At 42.5% G+C, this 22049-nt stretch overlaps 2 protein-coding genes and 1 long non-coding RNA gene across 3 annotated transcripts; 1 reads left to right on the top strand and 2 right to left on the bottom strand.

Annotated features, from left to right (window-relative positions):
- Positions 1-552: 552 nt before the first annotated feature.
- On the bottom strand, positions 553-13683 carry LOC149724290 (uncharacterized). Its single transcript, XM_089893234.1, has 3 exons — positions 12861-13683; positions 2615-3866; positions 553-2576 (listed from the first exon to the last, which is right to left on the bottom strand). The coding sequence occupies exons 2-3, from the start codon at positions 3628-3630 to the stop codon at positions 1784-1786; spliced, it is 1809 nt and encodes a 602-aa protein (XP_089749360.1). The 5' UTR covers positions 3631-3866; positions 12861-13683; the 3' UTR covers positions 553-1783.
- Positions 13684-15351: 1668 nt separating this feature from the next.
- Positions 15352-15842, bottom strand: LOC149724289 (uncharacterized). The gene is made up of 2 exons (XR_016386737.1): positions 15702-15842; positions 15352-15556 (listed from the first exon to the last, which is right to left on the bottom strand). It is a non-coding gene; the product is annotated as an uncharacterized LOC149724289 (long non-coding RNA).
- A 1038-nt stretch (positions 15843-16880) lies between these two features.
- On the top strand, positions 16881-20750 carry LOC149724288 (uncharacterized). Its single transcript, XM_089893218.1, has 11 exons — positions 16881-16998; positions 17074-17171; positions 17352-17647; positions 17712-17813; positions 17878-18176; positions 18248-18421; positions 18478-18584; positions 18775-18883; positions 19269-19457; positions 19524-19695; positions 20434-20750. Exons 1-10 carry the CDS (start codon positions 16882-16884, stop codon positions 19677-19679), a joined length of 1647 nt encoding a protein of 548 aa, XP_089749344.1. The 5' UTR covers position 16881; the 3' UTR covers positions 19680-19695; positions 20434-20750.
- The last annotated feature ends 1299 nt before the right edge of the window (positions 20751-22049 follow it).

The following is a 22049-nucleotide window of genomic DNA, read 5'->3' as shown; positions in this document are numbered from 1 at the left end:
TTTGAAATCACTTGTGCATGCTGAATCAATTTGTAATATAGCACAGGTTCTTTGGTTATAAACACAACTCCATGAAAACAATAACAAAATTGCATTTCATGTACAAAATAAAACAGAATGGGCTTTTAAAGGCATTGAAAGTAAATGATAGCTGCTTTGGTTATACATATATGTGCACAAAATACACACACATTGTGTTTTACTATTACACTGGTTTGTAGCAAAGCAATGATTAGTTTGTTGCTTTGATTTTACTATTACATTTGTTTACAGTAAAGCAATGATTAGTTTGTTGGTTTGATTCAGCAGCCCAGTACTATGTATAATGTCAGTACTGTGTCTTTTTCTTCAAATGATGGGTTTACAAACCACTCTGTAGCTTATTGATGAATGTATATCCAAACTGATACATGTAATTCACATACTCTTTCGGTTTCCATCTTGCTTCTAAATGTAGCAGTGTTGTTGACAATTTTTCTGCAGAACAAATTGAGCATATGTATAACCTGTTTAGCACTACACAACACAAACTCATGACATATACAAACATACCTTCTACAAACTCTTGGACCAGTAGTGATTAAGACACAAATTTAATGTGCTGCTGTTGGGTCTGGTCCTATCGTACTCCTCTTCGCGCGTACTAGATGCTGTACCTCGTTAAATCACAGATCAATTGGAACCAGATCAACACTTAATAACTCCTTTATTAGTAACTTGACAGTGACATAACGATACGACAACGATAGCAGAATTTATGGCTCCAGGCGTCCCGAAACATGGAGCACCCATCTTTTATACAGACGAGAGTTGTGAGAAGAAGGGAACACGTCAGCCTCCAGGCTTACCGCCAGTCACACATAACGCAAATACAGATACAATGTCTGGGTATTGAGCATAGTTCACACACAATGCCAGCAGCCACGCATAATTAGGAAACGGCTAGGAAATTGTGACAGTTTCCGTTTTCAATATCGGTACGTGGATTCACACAATATCGTTAAACCAGTAAACATACAACATCGTTAAACATGGAATTACAACGATAACATTATTATCGCCCGCTTTCACACGTCGATCACTACATAGGCATCCCCCGCACAAAATGTTTTCATATACAGTACTTGCAATCTGCGCGATCGTTCCTCCGGATTTTCGAACCTCTGGCATCGCGTTGATCGTTGTGATCTCGGATTCTATTGTTTTATGTTGCTTTACGATTGCCAAGGTCGCTGTTTAGCCGTTGGGTTCTTGTCGTTCATGATCGATGAACTGACGCCCGTTGTCATAGGTCATGAGGATTGACTTGTTTTTGTCGCGCAGTTGCTGATCTAGGGGGTGGGGCCGTGTAGTGTCTCCGTGTTACTTGCTGTCGGCGTCTGAAAAACATGTCACATCGGTGAGAGCCTACCGAATTGGAATACGTTGCATAAACATAGCAAGGCCTATTACACACAATCATGACACACAGCCTCTACATCACACGGACGCTATACAAAAGTTGTACGGGTGAAAAGCATTACGAACGTATAAGCAGGAACACAAAAATCTGGTACACCACGACACGCAACCGTAACATGTGCTCGGTGTTCTGGGTGGCGTCCCCCTGCCGTACATTACAGCGCGTTTTAATTTTAATCGTTAGCAGGGGCGTTGGGGCTAGGGGGGGGGACGCCTTGGACTCTCCCCCGGACGGCGAAAAATATGGCCGCACCGTAAACTTTAACAACCCACATAGTCAGGAAAACCCCCCAAAAACACGCGAGGGTCAAGGCAGCCATGATCACACAGGTCCAAGCTGGGAGGTGATGGAGCTGATCACGTTCAGAAAAATGTTTTTGGCTGAAGCATCGAGCGTACTCGAGACATATTCCATATCAGCGCTGATGGTCGGGTTTGAATTTGAATCCAGGTAGTGATAGAACTTGTTATGGAACAGTTTGGCTTGACTTAACGTGGCTAGCACGGAGGTTAAGTCGTCAATTCCACCCGAAGATTCCGGAAACTCGTTCATGAGCGATTCATAATCTAGCGTTTCATGCTGGAATTGAACTGGTGTCAGAGCCGGAGTGACGTAATTGATTTTTGGGTCCACGTGTGAAAGCGTGTAGTTCTCAAAAAGATAAAAGGAATCGAGGATTTTGAACGACATCACCCTGCCTGGGTTGTATTTTTCGACGAACTTGACGGAGGCATAAACGAATCCGTCCCGGTAGAGTTGGCCTATACGCGGTTTTCCGGTGGCATCTCTGTAGCGAATAAGTGGGCGAGTGGCGAAGAGTTTGTGGTGCTTGAGCGACAGCATAATGGTCCCGTTAATTTTCTCACAGGTGATCTCGGTCATTAGATCACCCACCGTGATAGCGGCACGCCGACCGCCTAAGATTTCGCTCAGCACCTCTCCGGGATATTGCCTAGAGACGAGCGTGTATAAAGTGGATAGTAGTGATTGCACGGTACATTCTAGATAATGCACGTCCGATGTCATATTGCGGAGACTTTCAACCATGGTGTCCGAAACCTCATTTATCATGTTAGCTGTCGGATTTCCAAGATTCCGGCGCCGAGACGCGATCCTGCCGTCACTCGGTTTGCTACGCAGCCAGGCAGCCGCGTGATCTCGGTCATTAGATCACCCACCGTGATAGCGGCACGCCGACCGCCTAAGATTTCGCTCAGCACCTCTCCGGGATATTGCCTAGAGACGAGCGTGTATAAAGTGGATAGTAGTGATTGCACGGTACATTCTAGATAATGCACGTCCGATGTCATATTGCGGAGACTTTCAACCATGGTGTCCGAAACCTCATTTATCATGTTAGCTGTCGGATTTCCAAGATTCCGGCGCCGAGACGCGATCCTGCCGTCACTCGGTTTGCTACGCAGCCAGGCAGCCGCGGAGCAGTTTGTCGGGACTATGATTAGGCCCGCCGCGTCGCACAGGGCATCTTTAGAATAACAAGCCGTCGTTTGGGGAGGGCAAGGGGATTTGGAATGGATACTCATTCCCAATTCTCGGATTTCTAAGCGGTAAGGGCGGGGGGAGTCGCTGAAATGAAGGGTAAGGGTGTGGTTGCCCATGGGTTTGGTTTTCGGACAATCAATGAGCTTGGGCACCTTCCAGATATAGGTACATGTACCAACCGTACAGAACCCGTGATGGACGTCGCATTTGCTAAGGATGCCCATCGGGCTTCGCAGCCGCTTGCGATTAGGGTCGTAATACCCAACCGCGCGCGTTATTTGTGCATTGTATATGGATTTTGTGACACTGGTGGGCCATTGGTATTCTAACTTGACCCTATTCGTAGTCGAGTACTGATTTCCCGCTATTTTGGTTAGCGGGCCATAGTTGGGAGCATTCAGCGTGTGCTTCCATTCTTGACAAGATCCAGGGGACGGGGCGATGCCCGAAACGGTTTCGATAGAGTGGGTTTTGCTCCCGAAGAAGAAGTAGGTGGTGTGGAACGTTGAAACGAAGGTTTGGCAGGTGTACATGGTTAACAGGGTGAGGTCGGCGGACGGATTGTAAACTTCAGCGTGGCAGGTTTTGATAGTGGACGGAATCTGTTTGACGCAGGGCGAAGCTTCGGGGATGAAATACTCTCCCTCCTTTAAACAGAGAGTCATGGCAAAAAAAAAAGAGGAACCGGGCCGGCTAGGTCCACCATGCAGACCAACGCCCAAATTGTGGGGAACATTGTTAGTCGTCCCTAAACCGAATCGGAAGTCTAACTGCCCGACCTGTTCGTGTGCGTGGGTATAGGATTGGTTCTGTGTCTCGTCGTCTTGTTGGTGAGTCTCCTCCGTAAAGTCTGATGGGGCCGGCAAGTTCTCAAGCTCGGTCGTCGTGTCTGGACCCGGCTCTGTAGGGGCAGTGTTTTCGTTAAAAAATACGTCATCGGACGACAAATCAGCAGGAAATGAGGGCAGCCGAGCTGTCTTTATTCTATCGATAGAGACCGTGTTCGCTTGGCCGCGCATGGCAAGCGTGAAATATTTAGGACCTCGATCAAGTATTTTAAATAGCCCATCATAATGTGGGTACATAGGACCCCTGTTCGCTCCGCATTTGACGAAAACGTGAGTGCAGGAAGAAAGGTCCGGATCAAGGTGACTTCTAATCGGTAATTGTACTCTCCTGGTTGGGAAGCGTAGCGAAACCATGAACGAGGACAACCGAGAAGCAAATTCTGATTTAGGCAGCCCGTGGGAGTCGCGTTCGTCGACCAGTTCCAGGGGCAAGCGTAGCGTGGAGCCATAAACGATCTCCGCCGGCGTGCACGCCAGGTCTGGTTTAAACGAGGATCGAAGACCCAACAACACAGGGCCAAGGTTAGTGTGCAACTCCCCGGGGTTGTCGTAAGCCCTCAGAGCGGCCTTGAGAGTGCGATGAAACCGCTCGATGTTGCCGTTGGCAGCGGGGTGATATGCCGTGGTGCTTATGTGCTTAGCCCCCAAAAAGGAACAGAGTTCGGCCCACACTTGTCCCGTGAATTGGGCACCCCTATCGGTCGTAATGCGTAAGGGACAACCAAATCTGGCCACCCAGTGTAGAAGGAATGAACTTGCTAGCGTACGGGCTGTGATATCTCGTATTGGGATGGCTTCCATCCATCGCGAAAACCGACATATGGCGGTGAGGAGGTAGGAACAACCATCCGAGCACGGCAGAGGACCTACTATGTCCACGTTTAAGTCGGTGAACCGCGACGTCGGTTCCCGGTACCTACCCAGAGGTGCGCGGTTGTGCACGTGTACTTTGCATCTCTGGCAAGCAATGCATGCAACGCACCAATCTCGAATGTCAGACCTCATATTATGCCAAAGGAATCTATCTCCAATGAGTTTTTGGGAGGTATTTACGCCTGGGTGGGACAAGGAATGCAGGGTGTCGAACACCTTGCGACGGAGCTCCGCGGGAATTATTGCCCGGAACGATCCGGTAGAGACGTCACCAACGATGACGTCCTCACTGTCAGGGAGCGTGCGATTCACAACTTGTCGGTCGCTATACTTGGACATGTCGTTGAGAAATTCGGGGCTGCGCTGATGGCGGGAAATTTCCCGAAGTGTAATGGCGTCGTTGGGGAAGGAGAGCGAATTGACCTCGATGCGCGAGAGACAGTCGGCAACTGAATTGTGAAAACCGCTAAGATGATCAATCTGTTTGGTAAACTGGGAGATGTACGATAATTGTCGCGTCTGGCGGGAGGTGAGTGTATCCCGCTTTGCGTGGAAGGCCCGGACGATGGGTTTGTGATCTGTTACAATATTAAATTTACGACCTTCTAATATATATCGGAAATGCCGCAAGGCGTCATAGATGGCCAACAGTTCTAAATCGAAAACGCTATAGTTCTTTTGCGCAGAGGTTAATGCTTTTGAAAAGAAGGCTAGGGGTTTCCATTCGCCCCCTTCCAGCTGGTTAAGTACCGCGCCCATCGCGGTCAGACTACAGTCGGTCACCAAGGAAAATCTACAGTGCAGTTTAGGATGACATAACAGCGTTTCCGCGCTGAGCAGGGTTTTAATCTTTTGGAATGCGGACCGGGATTCAGGGCACCAACTAACGGGGACCCGATTTGATGGGTTCTTTTGTAGCTTAGCGTTAAGCAATCGTAGGGTTTCGGACGCGTGTGGTATGAACCGCCGATAAAAGTTCACCATCCCTAGGAACCGACGCAGTCCCGCGATGGTTTGGGGTAAGGGAAAAGCTCTTATGGCGGTCACGCGGTCTGGTATGGGACTCATGCCGTTTTTGGTGACGCGATGACCGAGGAATTGTACCTCGGCGACGCCTAAAATACTCTTCTTGGTGTTTATGAGCAGCCCATTTTCGGAAAGCCGTTGAAACAGAACCTCCAAATGTTTTACATGTTCTTCCGGTGAGCGGCTCGCCACCAAAAGATCGTCGACAAAGGCGAAACAAAAGTCTTCCAGTCCGCGCACTACCTGACAGATAAATCGAGAGAAGGACTGGGCTGCGTTGCAAAGACCGAAACTCATGCGTTTATACGCGAACGCGCCAAACGGGGTAGTTATGGTAGTTTTAGGAATCGAGGACCTGTCCATAGGAATTTGGTGGTAAGCTCTTGGTGGTAAGCTCGTTCCAGGTCTAACTTAGTGAATACTGTGCGGCCATGGAGGTGGTTCGCGCAATCGCGAAGGAATGGTATTGGATAGGAATCCGAAACGGTCATCTGATTTAACTTGCGATAGTCGCCGACACAGCGATACGAACCATCCGGCTTTTTCACCATGTGAAGCGGCGAACACCAGGAACTATCGCTCGGAACGACAATGCCTAAGTCTTGGAGCTTAGAAAACTCCTTTCTAGCTATTTCCATCATTTCAGGGGAAAGTGGTCGTGGCCTGTCGTAACCTAATTACAAGTTTCAATAATATAGGCTTTATTGGACTGCATCTGCAAACGCACACAACGTTAAATACACAAAGCGCACAATATATACAACGTAATTCTAAGGTACTACATCCATACTTAACACAACAACCTTCGCATACTATTACTATAATACAGTGAACCCAGCAGCACGATAAGTCTAACACAAGGAAAGAAGGACACGCGGCGGCAAGGCAACCTCGGGCAACAAAGCTTAGAGCGCGTAAGGCGCGATAAGTCTAGAGTGAACAGACACGATAAACAGTTTACAACATTCTTCCCACCCAATATAATTTTTGACGGGAGGAGAAAAGTTAGGTTACATAATCGCCATATCGAACAGGCGGCCTTCTTGCTCTGACTGGTCTCAGACTTCGGGTTTCAGGAACAGCCTCGTTCAGTTCCGTCGGAGGGCCGGGGTCGCGCACTCCTTCGGTAGTTGCTTCTTCGGTTGTTGCTACTTTGTCAGTTTCGTCCATAGCTCTCTCGCCTTCGCTCGCGGGTGGGACAAACGAATTAGACTCGGTCACAGCACCCGGCAATGCGCAAGGAGCCAGATCTCCAGTCGACACTGTGGATTCCCTGCCATCCTGATGACGTATGTACGCGAAGCTAGGGTTCGCTTCGAGGAGTTCAACTTCGTCGCAAAGTGGATCGCCTTTGCTTCTTACGAATCTACGAAGCAAAACTGAACCCGGGTTAACAAGCCAACTGGGCAATGTCTTACCGTGCATAGACTTTCGAGGAAATTTGAAAAACCTCTCATGTGGTGTGGTATTCGTTGCAGTACAGAGCAAGGACCTTATTGAATGGAGGGCGTCAGGTAGCACCTCTTCCCAGAAGTTTTCCGGCAGTTGGCGACTCTTGAGCATAAGTTTAATAGTTCGCCATATCGTCTGGTTCCAACGCTCGCACTGTGAGTTGCCTGTTGGGTGATACGGTGAGGTCCGGCTTGTTGAGATACCCGCGAGGTAAGATATTCTTTCAGTTCCATTGACATAAAAGATGCTCCCCGATCACTGTGGACGTAACCTGGAAGTCCAAACAAACAAAATAAGTTGGTTAAACACAATATCACCGTTCTGGTTGTCATATCTCGACAAGCAAAGGCAAATGGAAAACGACTGTATTCGTCAACCACAACTAAGATATATTTATTATTCCCTCTTACGGGACCTTTAAAATCGATACTGATGCGTTCCCATGGACGAGTAGACTTAATAAGAGTTTCATTCTCCTTTTTGTAGAACCGGGGTTTCAATTCAGCGCATGTACGGCATCTGGCGCACGTCCTTTTTACATCTTCTACCGAAAAGGGTAAATTTTTGCTTCGGACGAAATGAGAAAGCCTAGCGATACCAGGGTGGCCAAGCGTTTCGTGAATTTGGTCAAGATGCGGAGCGTGTGCTGATCCACAGATCCTAGAAAAAGTATCTGGAGCGACATTTTGTACTCCCGGTTTGTGTTTGATTTGGTAGCTAAACGTACAAAGTTCGGTTCGCCACAATTGAATCTTCGCGTTTTTTATTTTTCCTTTTCGCTTTGGGTCCAACATGAAAGCTACTGATCTTTGGTCTGTTATTAAGGTAAAAGTTCGCCCATGCAAGTAGTAGGACCATTTTCGTACAGCTTCGATAATCGAAGCTGCTTCTTTTTCAACTGTGGGGTAGCGACATTCGCTTGGAGAAAGTGTTCGAGACATGAAGGCAACTGGTCGTCCTCCCTGACTTCGATAATCGAAGCTGCTTCTTTTTCAACTGTGGGGTAGCGACATTCGCTTGGAGAAAGTGTTCGAGACATGAAGGCAACTGGTCGTCCTCCCTGACTCAGAATCGCCCCGATTGCAAAGTCGGAAGCATCGCACTCGACTGTAAACGGTTGGTCATCATCGATACAACGTAGACTAGCGCTGATCAGACCTTCTCGTAATAAATCAAAGGCGATGACAGCATCTTTGCTGAGTGGAAAACTCACAACTCGTGTAAGAGGCAGAATTTTCTTTGAAAAATTTGGAATCCACCGAGCGTAGTAAGCAAACATGCCAGCGCTTCTTTTAAGTTCACGTTGATTCTGTGGATAGGGAAGTTTTAGCAACGGACGTAATCGTTCAGGATCGGGTTTGATCACTCCGTAGGACACCCTATACCCAAGGATATCTATTTCAGAGACGGAGAAGATTGATTTACTTTCATTAAAAGTAAAATTTTCTGTTCGGGCTGCATCCATTAGAGCCGTAAGGTTGTGATTGTGATCTTCTTGGTTAATCCCCGTCACCGTTATATTGTCGAGGTAAACGAACGTATTTTTTAACTTGTACTTTTCTATAATGTTGTCCATTATTCGCTGAAAAGCAGACACACCGTTGGTGACACCAAAAGGGAGACGACAGTACTGATAGAGTTTTCCTTCTGCTTCAAACGCTGTGAATGGTCGATCCTCTATCGCAAGAGGTACTTGGTAGTACGCGGACTTCAGATCCAACGTGCTGTATACTTTAGATTGTGATATCTTGTTTACCAGATCATCAATTCTTGGCAGCGGATAGGCGTCCAGTGATGTGAAACGGTTAATCGTCTGGGAGTAGTCTATAACCATTCTCTTTTTATGACGCTCATCCTTCGTAACCAGAACTTGCGCCCGCCACGGAGACTCAGATACCTCAATGATTCCTTCTTTCAGCAGTTTTTCGATTTCTGATTTTATGAAGATTCTATCCTCTTCCTTGAACCTGCGAGAGCGAGTTGCGACTGGTTTGAAGTGTTCATCAATCAGCTTAAAAATTCCCGGTGGATTTACCTTGGAAGCCGCAACGCTGCAAGTTTCTTGATGTATCTGTGGGCCCTTTACTACAATTGGTTTTCTTTTTCCATTCGTTTGAAAAATAACCTTTGCGTGCAGCGCCATGAAATCCTTTCCAAGAATGACCTCGGTACACAGAGATTCCATTACTCCTAATGAAAAGCAAGGATATTTCTCCTCAGAAAAGTTGATGTTGGCGGTTACTGACCCTTTTATCTTGGCCTCGAGGTGTGTTGAGGCCATCGCTATTACGCTAGGGTGGCCTTGAGGTCGCAATCCAAGTTTTGTGGCAAAAACAGAATCTATATAACTATTAGAAGACCCGGAATCGATTAACGTATTTGCTGGTGTTCCATTGATTTTAGTTATTATGATAGCATGTTTCAGTGAATGATTTACGACTGAAGTAAGTGAAGATAAAAAAGGCCTGGATTGTATGGTTGCCAAGGCGAAAGACGTTGATTTTTTCTTTGATCTGCAAATTGCTGCGAAATGGCCGATCTTGCCACACGAATGACACACGGCTTCCCTAGCTGGACACATCGATCGAGGGTGCCGGGGGCCGTTGCAGAAGAAGCATTTATCTCTAGATTGTGTCGTTGCAGTTACTGAGGTTTGTCGATTAGCGCCGTATAATGGTTCGGCGGCGTCTTGTCTCATGTTTTTGACTTCGTTCTGTGCTGCGGCCACAAACGTTTGATTTGGATAGTGGTGAGACTGAACTTGAGCATGATCCAATGATGATGCTTGATCATACGCCTTTTGCAGCGTAAGGTCATCATTTTCGAGGAGACGAAGTCGGATATTTGAGGAACATAGCCCATTTATAAAAGCATCACGAATCATTTCTTCCTGGTATTGCAATGCAGTGACGTTTTCAAATTTGCAGTCTTTTGACAACGTTCTTAGCGCTTGCAAGAACTCAGCAAGTGTTTCTCCCGGTTGCTGATGTCGGGTGGCGAGAAGATGACGAGCAAAAACGGCGTTTGTCAACGTACGCTTTTTCTAGAATCCTTAACGCGTCTTCATAACTTGCGGCATCTTCAACGTAGGCGTACACAGATGGCGCGAGAAAATTGATCAGCAAACCGAATTTGTCCACTGCTGGCCTTGCTGTTTCACTGGCGTTTGCCTCAACTGCCGTTAAGAAAGATTTAAATGTCCTTAACCAGTGTTTAAATGTCTGTGCACCGTCCTGTGCATTTGGATCTACTTCTAGTTTTCCTGGTCGTAGAAGTCTGTCCATTGTATTACATGCAGTCCAATAAATTGTCGTAACCTAATTACAAGTTTCAATAATATAGGCTTTATTGGACTGCATCTGCAAACGCACACAACGTTAAATACACAAAGCGCACAATATATACAACGTAATTCTAAGGTACTACATCCATACTTAACACAACAACCTTCGCATACTATTACTATAATACAGTGAACCCAGCAGCACGATAAGTCTAACACAAGGAAAGAAGGACACGCGGCGGCAAGGCAACCTCGGGCAACAAAGCTTAGAGCGCGTAAGGCGCGATAAGTCTAGAGTGAACAGACACGATAAACAGTTTACAACAGCCGACAAGAAACCGGATGGCCCCGTGTGATAATTTGATGCGTGACGTTATGTTTAACCGGAACGTGACGTGAAAATGGAGAAGTCAGGTCAGGGAACTTGGACAGAATATCATTAAACCGCTTGTCCCCCTTGCATACGGGTGGTTGTTCGCCGCGGAACTTTATGTGTCCCGGCGGTGGCTCAACCGTCGAGCCGTGGGATTTCTGGACGTAACTGGTCTCGAGGGAATGACTTGCGGAAACGTCCTCGCGTTCCCGCGCTGGTGAGGCCTGGAAGCGCGCAACCGCTGGAAACCAGAGTTATAATTCGAGATCAACCGTTTACCATACACATCCACTAAGAGCCGGTAGTGGCTGAGAAAATCGGCTCCCAGAATCGCATGTTTTATATCACAGATATGAAACGTCCAAACGAATGATCGGCCCATGTCTAGATTTAACGCGAGCTTAATTTGCCCAAAGGCTCGAAACGTCTTACCAGAGACGCCCTGCAGTCTCAGAAACTGTTGTGGGTTAAAACGAGGAGCGTACCATAACGGGATGATGCTTACGGCGCTTCCAGAATCACATAAAAAAGGCAATAGTCAAACACGGTGAAGGTTGGGGGCGATTGAGAGGAAGTCCGGTTAACACGCTTCACCGCACACGTGACAGACCAGGCCCGTTTTTTGCACGGTCCTGCCAGCTGCAAGGCTGCACGCAGCTGTACGCGTCCTGACCATATCGAGCATGATAAATACAAAGATCAGACGGAGGAAGGCGGCGGTCAGCCGGATAACGGGGTCGAAACGACTGGTTCTGATTGAAACCCGGTTGCCAAGAATTGTACCGGGGAAACCGAGGGTTAAATCTGGGTCGAGACTGGAAGGGGGGCGCAAAATTCGGCTGGGCCAAACGAGATCGAGACCGAACATTACCGTTGCCTCGCTGAGGTGGCCCCGAGTGGTTTGAATCGACTGGGGTATCCGCGGGCGACTCTCTATCCTGAAAAGCTGGATACTTCCACGATTGCACGGCGTCCGTCAGTCGCTCAATGCGCCGCTCAAAATTGTCATTAATGAGCGTCTGGCTGTTGATTGAGTTAGCTGATTCGGTGCTGTTGGCTATGTGGGCGGACGGGTTCGCAAAAGAGTTGGGCGCTTGTAACATTATTATGTCGTCGGCTTTTGCAGCCAGCGTTTCCAGGTTCGACTGGGTGTATTCAAGACCAAGAGTGCGTCTTACGTCATCCGGTAGCCGCTCGACGAACAATTTTTTTAAGAGACTTTCGGCTACGACCCCATATTCCCCGTGGCTGCCCAACAGGGATCGCATCTCGCTGAGCAACTCGCTCGGCCGCCGGCCGTTTAAGCGTGTCTCGTGCAGTAGTTTGTTAAAGCGCTGTACCTCGTTGCATTCGTACAGTTGCAGCAGGGCAGTTTTGAGATTGGTATACGGAGCGTCCACGTCTCGGTTCATAATGAAATGACCGACCCTAGTGACTTGATCGGGGCCGAGGGCTGAAATAGCATGCGTGAATCGCACGTGCTCGCTAAAAACGCGATTGGCTTCAAAAATCGATTCAACAGTGCTTAACCAGAGACGTACTGAGGAAGGCCAAAATGCTGGTAGTTTGGGTTTTAGGTCAAGCCGTTGCTCTCTCTGTATCGGCTGATTTTCTGCGCCGCGTGTGGCCACATCTGCGTCAATCCCGCGTGGGATAAGTGAAATGCTCGCCGACTCCGGTGGGTTGCTCGCGCGCGTTATTACCCGAAATTTCGTGTGAGAAATTACCCCTAGGCGCGTACCCAAAAGGATCACCCTGAGCACCGTTACCACTCATAAACGGATTCGAGCTACTAGAAGGTGACGAAGAAGAACCACTGGGGGTTGCCGGGAACATTGAACGTTCCTCAGGTGGCGGCAACAGGAGGGGCGACGGCAAAAATGTGGGTATGTCGCCCATAAGGGGCGTGGAATGCTTAGCCGCCTTAGATTTTGGGCGTTTCAGAAACGAAAGAAACTGGGCCATGATACTTAGAGCCCCGAGACGAATTTAAATTTACGACATTTTTAACATGCAAAAAGTTTATATATGTTGCCGCACCGTAGAATTGTCTTCGGTAGGTCTTCTGTCTTCGTTTTTCGGTCGTCGGAAGGTCGTGTTCAGTCGGGGTCACCACTTTGTTGGGTCTGGTCCTATCGTACTCCTCTTCGCGCGTACTAGATGCTGTACCTCGTTAAATCACAGATCAATTGGAACCAGATCAACACTTAATAACTCCTTTATTAGTAACTTGACAGTGACGTAACGATACGACAACGATAGCAGAATTTATGGCTCCAGGCGTCCCGAAACATGGAGCACCCATCTTTTATACAGACGAGAGTTGTGAGAAGAAGGGAACACGTCAGCCTCCAGGCTTACCGCCAGTCACACATAACGCAAATACAGATACAATGTCTGGGTATTGAGCATAGTTCACACACAATGCCAGCAGCCACGCATAATTAGGAAACGGCTAGGAAATTGTGACAGTTTCCGTTGTCAGGCAATATCGGTACGTGGATTCACACAATATCGTTAAACCAGTAAACATACAACATCGTTAAACATGGAATTACAACGATAACATTATTATCGCCCGCTTTCACACGTCGATCACTACACTGCTGTCCACCATCCATTTTGATCAATATTTCAAAGTAAATGTTTCAACATACAATTTTTTACTTCAAAAATCATTATTTCAACTACATCTGCATTATAGCAGTTTGATTATTAATTGTTCAGTAGCACCACACATCCTTTCTCATTGCCAAACTAGAATCATCCTGTAAAAACTATATACGGTACTGTTTCTTATACTAAATGCATCCTAAAGATAGAAAAACTTTTTATTTCTAGCCGAAACTTCGTATTTGGTTGAAAACCAGAAAAACTTTTTATTTCTAGCCGAAACTTCGTATTTGGTTGAAAACCATATATATTAAACTAATTTATAACTAAACATTGTCTAAAACCTCACTGCAAATAGTAAAACAAGCATCCGCAACCTCAAAGCTAAATATGAACCTGACGCGCGCTGTGAAATGCCTCTTTTTTTCGAGACTTTTCTCGTCTGGACCACCTCGCGACTTGGTCCAAATTTGCCGTCTTTTTTGAAAGTGACTCAGCAAATATTTGCCGCTTTTTCCGAAAATAAAAGCGTTATGCCTTCTTTTTTTGGCCATGTGAACGGGCTATGTGAAACTTTCGTCGACATGCCTCAAGCAAATGGAAATTTGTTCCTGATGCCGCTTTTTCCGAAAAAAAAAGCGGTATGCCTTCTTTTTTTGGCCATGTGAACGGGCTATGTGAAACTTTCGTCGACATGCCTCAAGCAAATGGAAATTTGTTCCTGCCTGGACACATCAGAAGTTTCGTCTGAAATTATGCTGAAAAATTTGGAGACTTTGATGTTTTTTATAGGCGTTGCCGCGACTGCTAAAGAGCAAATAGAAATAATTTCATTTGGAATCCGGTGACTCAGCCACTTGTACTTTTTGTCGCTCTTCAACCAAGCGCTTAAATCGGGATCATGCTGTTCTATAAAGTTTAGTACCTGATGCATATTGGAATTTGTGTCCGAATGACCACGATCAGCTAGCCCTTGTCTCGTTAAAAAAATAATTGATTTAAATATGCACTTCAACCGCAGAAATAAAAAAGAATAGAACGCGCATCTCTAATGTCGGTAAAGGAGAGAACATGATACACTCTCTCTTTTTTACGACTCCTTCCCGTTTACTATAGTAGTCAATGTAAACCAGGGCGTTTTATGTAGTTTTTCTTCGTTTTTTGACTTAATTTAAGTTTATAGGGAAAAAGAACTAAGTTTATAGGGAAAAAGAACTATTTCCAAACATATATATATTTCTAACAAACCGTTTGTTTGAACGTTTTTAATTAAATTTATAAAATAATTAATTTTCCTAAACAAGCGCTATTAGTGTAAGCGTTAACCTACCAAAAACTAAACTAGCCTAAAAAACTGGAATAGTTAGTGTAGTTTTTAAAATAAACAGCTAAAACCTCCTAATTACAATGGAGACCAAGCGGGGACGGAGTTGGCGGTCACGTGAATAGAAAAAAGAATATATCACGGTTTTGGGCAGATGCACGTTCTACTCTTTTTTATTTCTGTGATTTCAACGCGTTACGATTTGTTGCAACTGCCTTCTTTCTTCTTATTGCTATTACTTCTAGCAACGCCTCGTCACCAGCCTCACCAGCAAATGAAGTTGCCATTTCCTTGTGATGCTTGCTGTCATTATATTTAACTAATCCTGGTTTCCCCTTTTTCCTATGTAACGGTTAGAAACATAATACTTTTTTTCAGAAACATTTTACCGAGAGACGTTTATGGTTAGAAACCTAATTTTGGAACACATTATTATGTTCCGGAAACCTAATACCTATATTTTTAACAACCAAATTACCAACCGTTAGTGGGCAGCATGGAGCTAAAATGCAATTTTACTGAATAAAAATAATGAAAAAGAGTTACACAACTCACGCACAACAATGTGTATATTATGAATGTTAATCAACGAGCTAGTCATGTATTCAGCTTTATTGTTGAAACGAAAGTCAATTTAACAGTTTATAAACCTATAAAAGCACATTATTATATACACTTCAATCATAGTACTCTCTTATGGTAGTCCAGCTCTTTGCTCCTGTTTGTTTCTTTTGTTATGACGTCACATTGTGGTCACGCATGAAAGGTTCGTTACGGGGCAACCGTTGTAAACGAATAACTTCAAAACAAAGAAATTGATTTTACTACAACAGTTTGACGTAGAACGATATAGTATTAATTATGCCTGCAACTCATTGTGCCGTTCCCAATTGCAACTGGTCATCCAAAAAAGCTAAACAAGGTAATACCAGGACATTATTTACCGTATATCGCCCCGAATTTGCCAAAACCAACGACGAAAAAGAACATCGCGAACAGCTGACAAATTTTCTGTTATCTGTACGGGATGCTGGTAAAGGTGACTGCATAAAAGAAATGCTACACAAAGAAACGTAAGGATATGTTGTTTTATTTCCTATATTTACAATACTGTTAAACTTATACTACAAGACTTGAGAAATTTATTTGTACTTTAGGGCAGCTATTTGTGAAGCTCATTTCGACCAGTCTGATTTAAACAGAAGTCATGGTAGTGGGAAATATGTCAAACTACGCAGAGGAGCCAAACCCTGCAAACATCTCTTCCTAAACAGTCAGCATATTTCTCAGCTCCAAGAAAGCAGCCAGTAGTTAGGCACCACATACCAAAGGACCGACATAGGTGCCTTGAAGATCTAATAAAATCTGCAGAAAAGTTGCCAGCTTCAATGAAAGGTTAAGTTTTAGCAAAGTTTTTTTGTACAGCATATTTACTCAGTTTGTTTAACTTGCTTTTTTTTATTCAGATAAGTGGGTACATTACCACAAGGGCTCAGATTTTTATGAAATGGTATATCAGGAGAAAGACATTTTAATTCCAAAAATTCGGTCGATTCAGTTTACATGTTAAATCTTGAAATTGTGTTCTGATAAAATTTAATATTATATAGGGTATTATTTAGTTCTGCAGCTTCGATACATAGCCTCTCAATTTATGGTTGGCCGGTGGATATTAAGGGTTTGTCAGTCGGTGACAGTCGCACAGAAACATTATACTCCATTTTAAGTATGTTTTTAAATGTAACAATACAGTTACTAGTTACAAAAGTATTTGTAGCTTGACATCCACAATTTTACAGCGGGTCTAGAAAATTTGTCAGTGTGTGAAGGTGTTGGTTCAGAGGATATTGGAAGTAGTGAAGTTGTTAATTCACACCCTATGCTTAGTTGGAATGGATCAAACATTTTAACCACAGTTACTTATCGTTCATTGTCATGCAAAATATGTAAGCATATACAAGTGCAAAACATAATTCTAACATGGAATGCCTATGCAGATAGTGATTCTCCAACTACCACAATCTGTAAAGCCTGCTCTGCACATAATAATAAAAGACGAACATCAAGTAACAATACTTTGATAGCATTTTCCAACCTCGTTGAAGTAAGTAATTGTTTTTGGGAATGAAATGGATTGTTTTAAGTATGGTAAATTTTTTTCAGTCTGATGATATTGACAAAACCTCCAGTTTCTTTGAAAATGAAGTTGTAGTACCAACAGATTTTCACTGTTCTGTACAGGTACTTATTTTGGGCGTTTCTGTGTAACAGGAAAATATTATGTGTCCATTTAAGGTTAACTCCACTGTTTTGTAGACTATATTTACAAATGAGGTTTCTTCGTTAAACTCCTGGCAAAAACTTTTCATTGACCAGCAAGTAAAGAATGCAAACTCTTCTTCATCCGGTCATCGGTATATGCTTGATACTGTATTTCGTGTTTTAAATATTAACTTCTTCTTCGTTAAACTCCTGGCAAAAACTTTTCATTGACCAGCAAGTAAAGAATGCAAACTCTTCTTCATCCGGTCATCGGTATATGCTTGATACTGTATTTCGTGTTTTAAATATTAACTTCATTTTGTTGTTCTCAGTTACCATCCAGATGTTGTCCGCTGGGCAATTGAACTGTTTAGCAGATCACCTTCTGCATATGAACACCTCCGAATGACTGGAGTTTTAACATTACCAGCTAAGAGTACAATTGCTTCTTATCGGTATGGGTTTCTTATTTTTTCTGGACCAGTGTCCTGCATGTCTAAACTTTTTTACTTTAGCAATAGCATTTCACCTGAACCTGGTTTAAATACAAAGGCCCTGGAAGAAATAGAAAGGGTAGTTAAACTAAACGGGAATTTATCTGCATATGTGACACTCGATGAAATGAAAAGTAAGTGTTTTACATTATGGACAATGTGTTTAATAAGTAATATTTTATATTATTGTAATTCTAGTTCGTGAAAATTTAATCATCAAAAATGGAAAGCTGATTGGTTTTGTTGATTTTGGAAAAGATCTTGTTCAAACCAAGTCACAGCTTGCAAGTCATCTTCTAGGTAAACTGCAGACTATTTTTATAGTCATTGTGATTCACCAGTTGCTTCTATTTTTTCTGTTTAGTGTTCTACCTCCGATCAAGCGATCGCGAAATATCTATTCCCTTGGCATGGTACCCAACCCACAGTACACCACCCCATGTTCTAGCCATGTTGTTTTGGCAACTTCTCTGGGAGTGTGAGTCGAGAGGAGTTCAAATACATGCTGTGGTGTGTGATGGACATCCCAGCAACAGAACTTTTTTCAAACTCATTGCTTGCCGTCCTTTAAATGTGTCAGGCCCAGATTTGTACACAGCAATCAATCCTTATGCATGTGACAGGCATATATTTTTATGCTCTGATCCTTCACATTTGCTGAAGGTATGGTGCCAATCAGTATTTGGCTGTTATCAAAATGTTCATTAATTTCCATGACTGTTTTATTTCCACAGACTGCACGTAATTCACTGTTCAGTTCAAAGCCTGGTGGTTCTAGGTATATGAACAACAATGGTGACATACTCTGGACACACATCTTATCAGTTTATAAGACTGAGCAACAAAACCTCATGCTTAGCAGATGTCGTTTATCTTCAGCACATATATACCTTAACTCCTACACAAAAGTAATTAAAGTTTATAATAATTTAATTAACTTATTTTTAACATGAATAATTCTTAGATGAAAGTGAACTTGGCAAGAGAGGTTTTAAGCTGGAGTGTAGGAAAATGTTTAGAACAAATACCTGCTGCTAATGCAACTGCAAAATTTGTTTTGTTGTTTGCCAAGTAAGATAGCCTGTAGAATCCACACATCTAAATGACTAATATAAACTAGATATAATAAGTCAATTAAATTAATAACTAATTTTATAAGGTTAACGCATAATGATTTAGGATATAATAGTGGGCAATAATAACTGTAATAGCCATTTCTACATTGCAAATTGAAAGTGTTATTATATTATGTTTGTTGTAGATGGTTCGATATTATGAATTGTAGTCGATCCAACCCAATTAAAACGACAAACGATAATCGGTTAAATTGGTTGGAAAATGATTTTCTCAACTATCTTTTGGAATGGGAGGTTAGATATTTCTACTATGAATGAATGTAACTTACTTTATCCTCGCGTGGCCGAAAAAAGACAGTCGTTATAACACGGATGTTCTGTTTCATACACCTCGTGCCAGCTTATGAGTTACCAAGTATATGTTGCTTTGTGGGTAATTATTTTTTTTGCAGATTTTTTTATTTTTTTTTTATGTGTGGCTAATAATTTGAACAACCAATTAGTGACCACTGGGTTGGAGCAATTGCCATTAGGTGTCTTGCCCAAGGACACATTCGCCCACAATGGTAGCAACTAGCAACAATGAGCCTTGAACCCATTACCTTTGGGTTAAAGGCAGGTGCACTAAACAACTGTGCTATGGCGCCAGTACTAACGTTCTTAGGACCTAATTTTGCAGAGGCTGGTCAATGAAAACCACCCAAATGAGCGTAAAAAGAGGTTAATGGCACAGCCGACTTTTGACGGTCTCATTTTTTCAACGAAAAATTATATAGCTCTGGTAAAACAGCTATTAAATGCAGGCAGTAGTTGTGTTTGCCTGAATGTGTTCAGCCAAGATGTTCTCGAGGCAGTATTTGGTAACTTGGTAAGTAGGATTTTGCTGTCGAAACTTATTTCATTATGCTAATTTACTAATCTTTACTTTATATAGAGAACTATTGGCCGGAGGTCACAGAACCCAGATGTGTTTCAGTCTGGTTATGGGCTGGAACACATCACAACTCGCAAAATTATAAAAAAAATAAAAGGAGGGAATACTACTTTTGGGAAAAAAATGCGTGGACAGAAGTCTGTGAAGAGCCCATAATAAAAAAGAAGAAATGGTAATGATAATATCCATATATTTTATTGCTTTGGTTTAAGGTCGCCCCGAAGACCCTTTGTATTCTTATTGGAGCATTTTAACAATTTTTGCAATAATCGTTTAGCAAAGGTATAGGATAATACACGCACATATAAATCCATCATGTATCGTAGAATACTGCTTACTATTTCGTTATCCATAAATTTTAGGGATAACTTGTTTAAAAGTGTAATATATGATGGATGGGCATATACATTTTGTAGAACTTCATTAAAGTTAATAGATTTTGGCATGTTATTGTGACATTTCTTGCTGCACTTTAAATATACAATTTGCAATAAGTGCATAAACTCCACTGACGGATACTTCAATGCCCCTTTTACCTTTTCCATAACTGGTATTAATTTTTCATTTGGTGATTCTTGGCAAAACTCTTGCGCAATTATTGAATTGTTAAATCTTTTTAAAACCTTAAAAATAACATATCCCCCTAAATATTCAATAATATCTTTTTCCAGCTCGTTTATCTCATCTGCTTGACTAAGTTCCTCATTGGTTATATGAATTTCAGACTCATTTAAAATTATAGTTAAGACATCCAGCAAATCTTTAGGGCACTTAAAAGTATTTGAAGAAGCTTCAAATAATGAAGATGCCTCACCACACACTTGAGAATACTTTTTGACTAGATCGTTTTTATTTCTTGTCTTTGCAAAATCTTTAATCCAAAGACCTATAACTTTTTTTCCTTTTTCAGAGAAACGAAAATGGCTAAGAGCCAGCCAAAACGGGTTGGTTTCAAAATCTTCTACAACTGGCTGTGCTAAGCAAGCTTCTGTCTCATTAGTTTCTAGACACGAATAAAATTCTATTACCACATTAATGTGCTCCATATTATAATGCGCTTCTTGCGAATTGTATTCCATTATGCATGGATTCAGTCTGCAAGTATTTCACATGATGTTTAGATAAAACAGATACGAGGTATTAAAAAACCTCTATTCGTATAAAGCAAAATAGTTCTGGATATCAAAACCACAGAAATATGCAATAAATTAGGTAATAAAACCATTATTACTGCCTCAAATCTGTATTAACGCGAAACATCCTGTACATATACATTAGTATCGTGGTAAAAATAACGTTTCTTTGCGCACACTACACAGAATTTTAGTTAAACCTGTACGAACACTGCTACGTAATTGTTTACCGCCGTAAATTACGTTAGGAGCAAAAGAGAATAACGAACCTGTCATGCGTGACGGAGACAATGGAGTGAGGAGCTGGACTACCATAAGAGAGTACTATGCTTCAATACAATATAATAGAAATATAGTCTATGGACCCCATAAAAACAATGCAGTAGAAATATAGTCTATGGACCCCTTAAAAAACACAATGCAGTACAAATATAGTCTATGGACCCAATAAAACACAATGCAGTAGAAATATAGTCTATGGACCCCTTAAAAAAACACAATGCAGTACAAATATAGTCTATGGACCCCATAAAAACAATGCAGTAGAAATATAGTCTATGGACCCATTAAAAAAACAATACAGTACAAATATAGTCTATGAACCCCATAAAACACAATACAGTACAAATATAGTCTATGGACCCCATAAAACACAATACAGTAAAAATATAGTCTATGGACCAATTAAAAAACACAATACAGTACAAATATAGTCTATGGACCCCATAAAACACAATACAGTACAAATATAGTCTATGGACCCCATAAAACACAATACAGTAGAAATATAATCTATGGACCCCATAAAACACAATACAGTAAAAATATAGTCTATGGACCAATTAAAAAACACAATACAGTACAAATATAGTCTATGGGCCCCATAAAACACAATACAGTAGAAATATAATCTATGGACCCCATAAAACACAATACAGTACAAATATAGTCTATGGACCCCATAAAACACAATACAGTAAAAATATAGTCTATGGACCAATTAAAAAACACAATACAGTACAAATATAGTCTATGGACCCCATAAAACACAATACAGTACAAATATAGTCTATGGACCCCATAAAACACAATACAGTAGAATTATAATCTATGGACCAATTAAAAACAAATATAGTCTATGGACCAATTAAAAAACACAATACAGTACAAATATAGTCTATGGGCCCCATAAAACACAATACAGTACAAAAATAGTCTATGGACCCCATAAAACACAATACAGTAGAAATATAGTCTATGGACCCCTTAAAAAAACACAATACAGTACAAATATAGTCTATGGACCCCATAAAACACAATACAGTAGAAATATAGTCTATGGACCCCTTAAAAAAACACAATACAGTACAAATATAGTCTATGGACCCCATAA

The sequence above is a fragment of the Ciona robusta genome, unplaced genomic scaffold (assembly GCF_009617815.1).
Source record: "Ciona robusta unplaced genomic scaffold, ASM961781v2 AP042737.1".
NCBI classification, from domain to species: Eukaryota; Metazoa; Chordata; class Ascidiacea; order Phlebobranchia; family Cionidae; genus Ciona; species Ciona robusta.
Note: the sequence above shows the minus strand (reverse complement) of the source record. Positions and strands in the feature narration are given on the sequence as shown.

Coding starts and splice junctions, on each gene's coding strand:
- LOC149724290 (XM_089893234.1), bottom strand. CDS start 3,630: ATGACTCTCTGTTTAAAGGAGGGAGAGTATTTCATCCCCGAAGCTTCG. Junction 2,577..2,614: donor GATCTAATGACCGAGATCAC/GCGGCTGCCTGG, acceptor GAGTGACGGCAG/GATCGCGTCTCGGCGCCGGA.
- LOC149724288 (XM_089893218.1), top strand. CDS start 16,882: ATGAAATGGATTGTTTTAAGTATGGTAAATTTTTTTCAGTCTGATGAT. Junction 17,172..17,351: donor TCTTCTTCATCCGGTCATCG/GTATATGCTTGA, acceptor TGTTGTTCTCAG/TTACCATCCAGATGTTGTCC. Junction 17,648..17,711: donor GACACTCGATGAAATGAAAA/GTAAGTGTTTTA, acceptor TTGTAATTCTAG/TTCGTGAAAATTTAATCATC.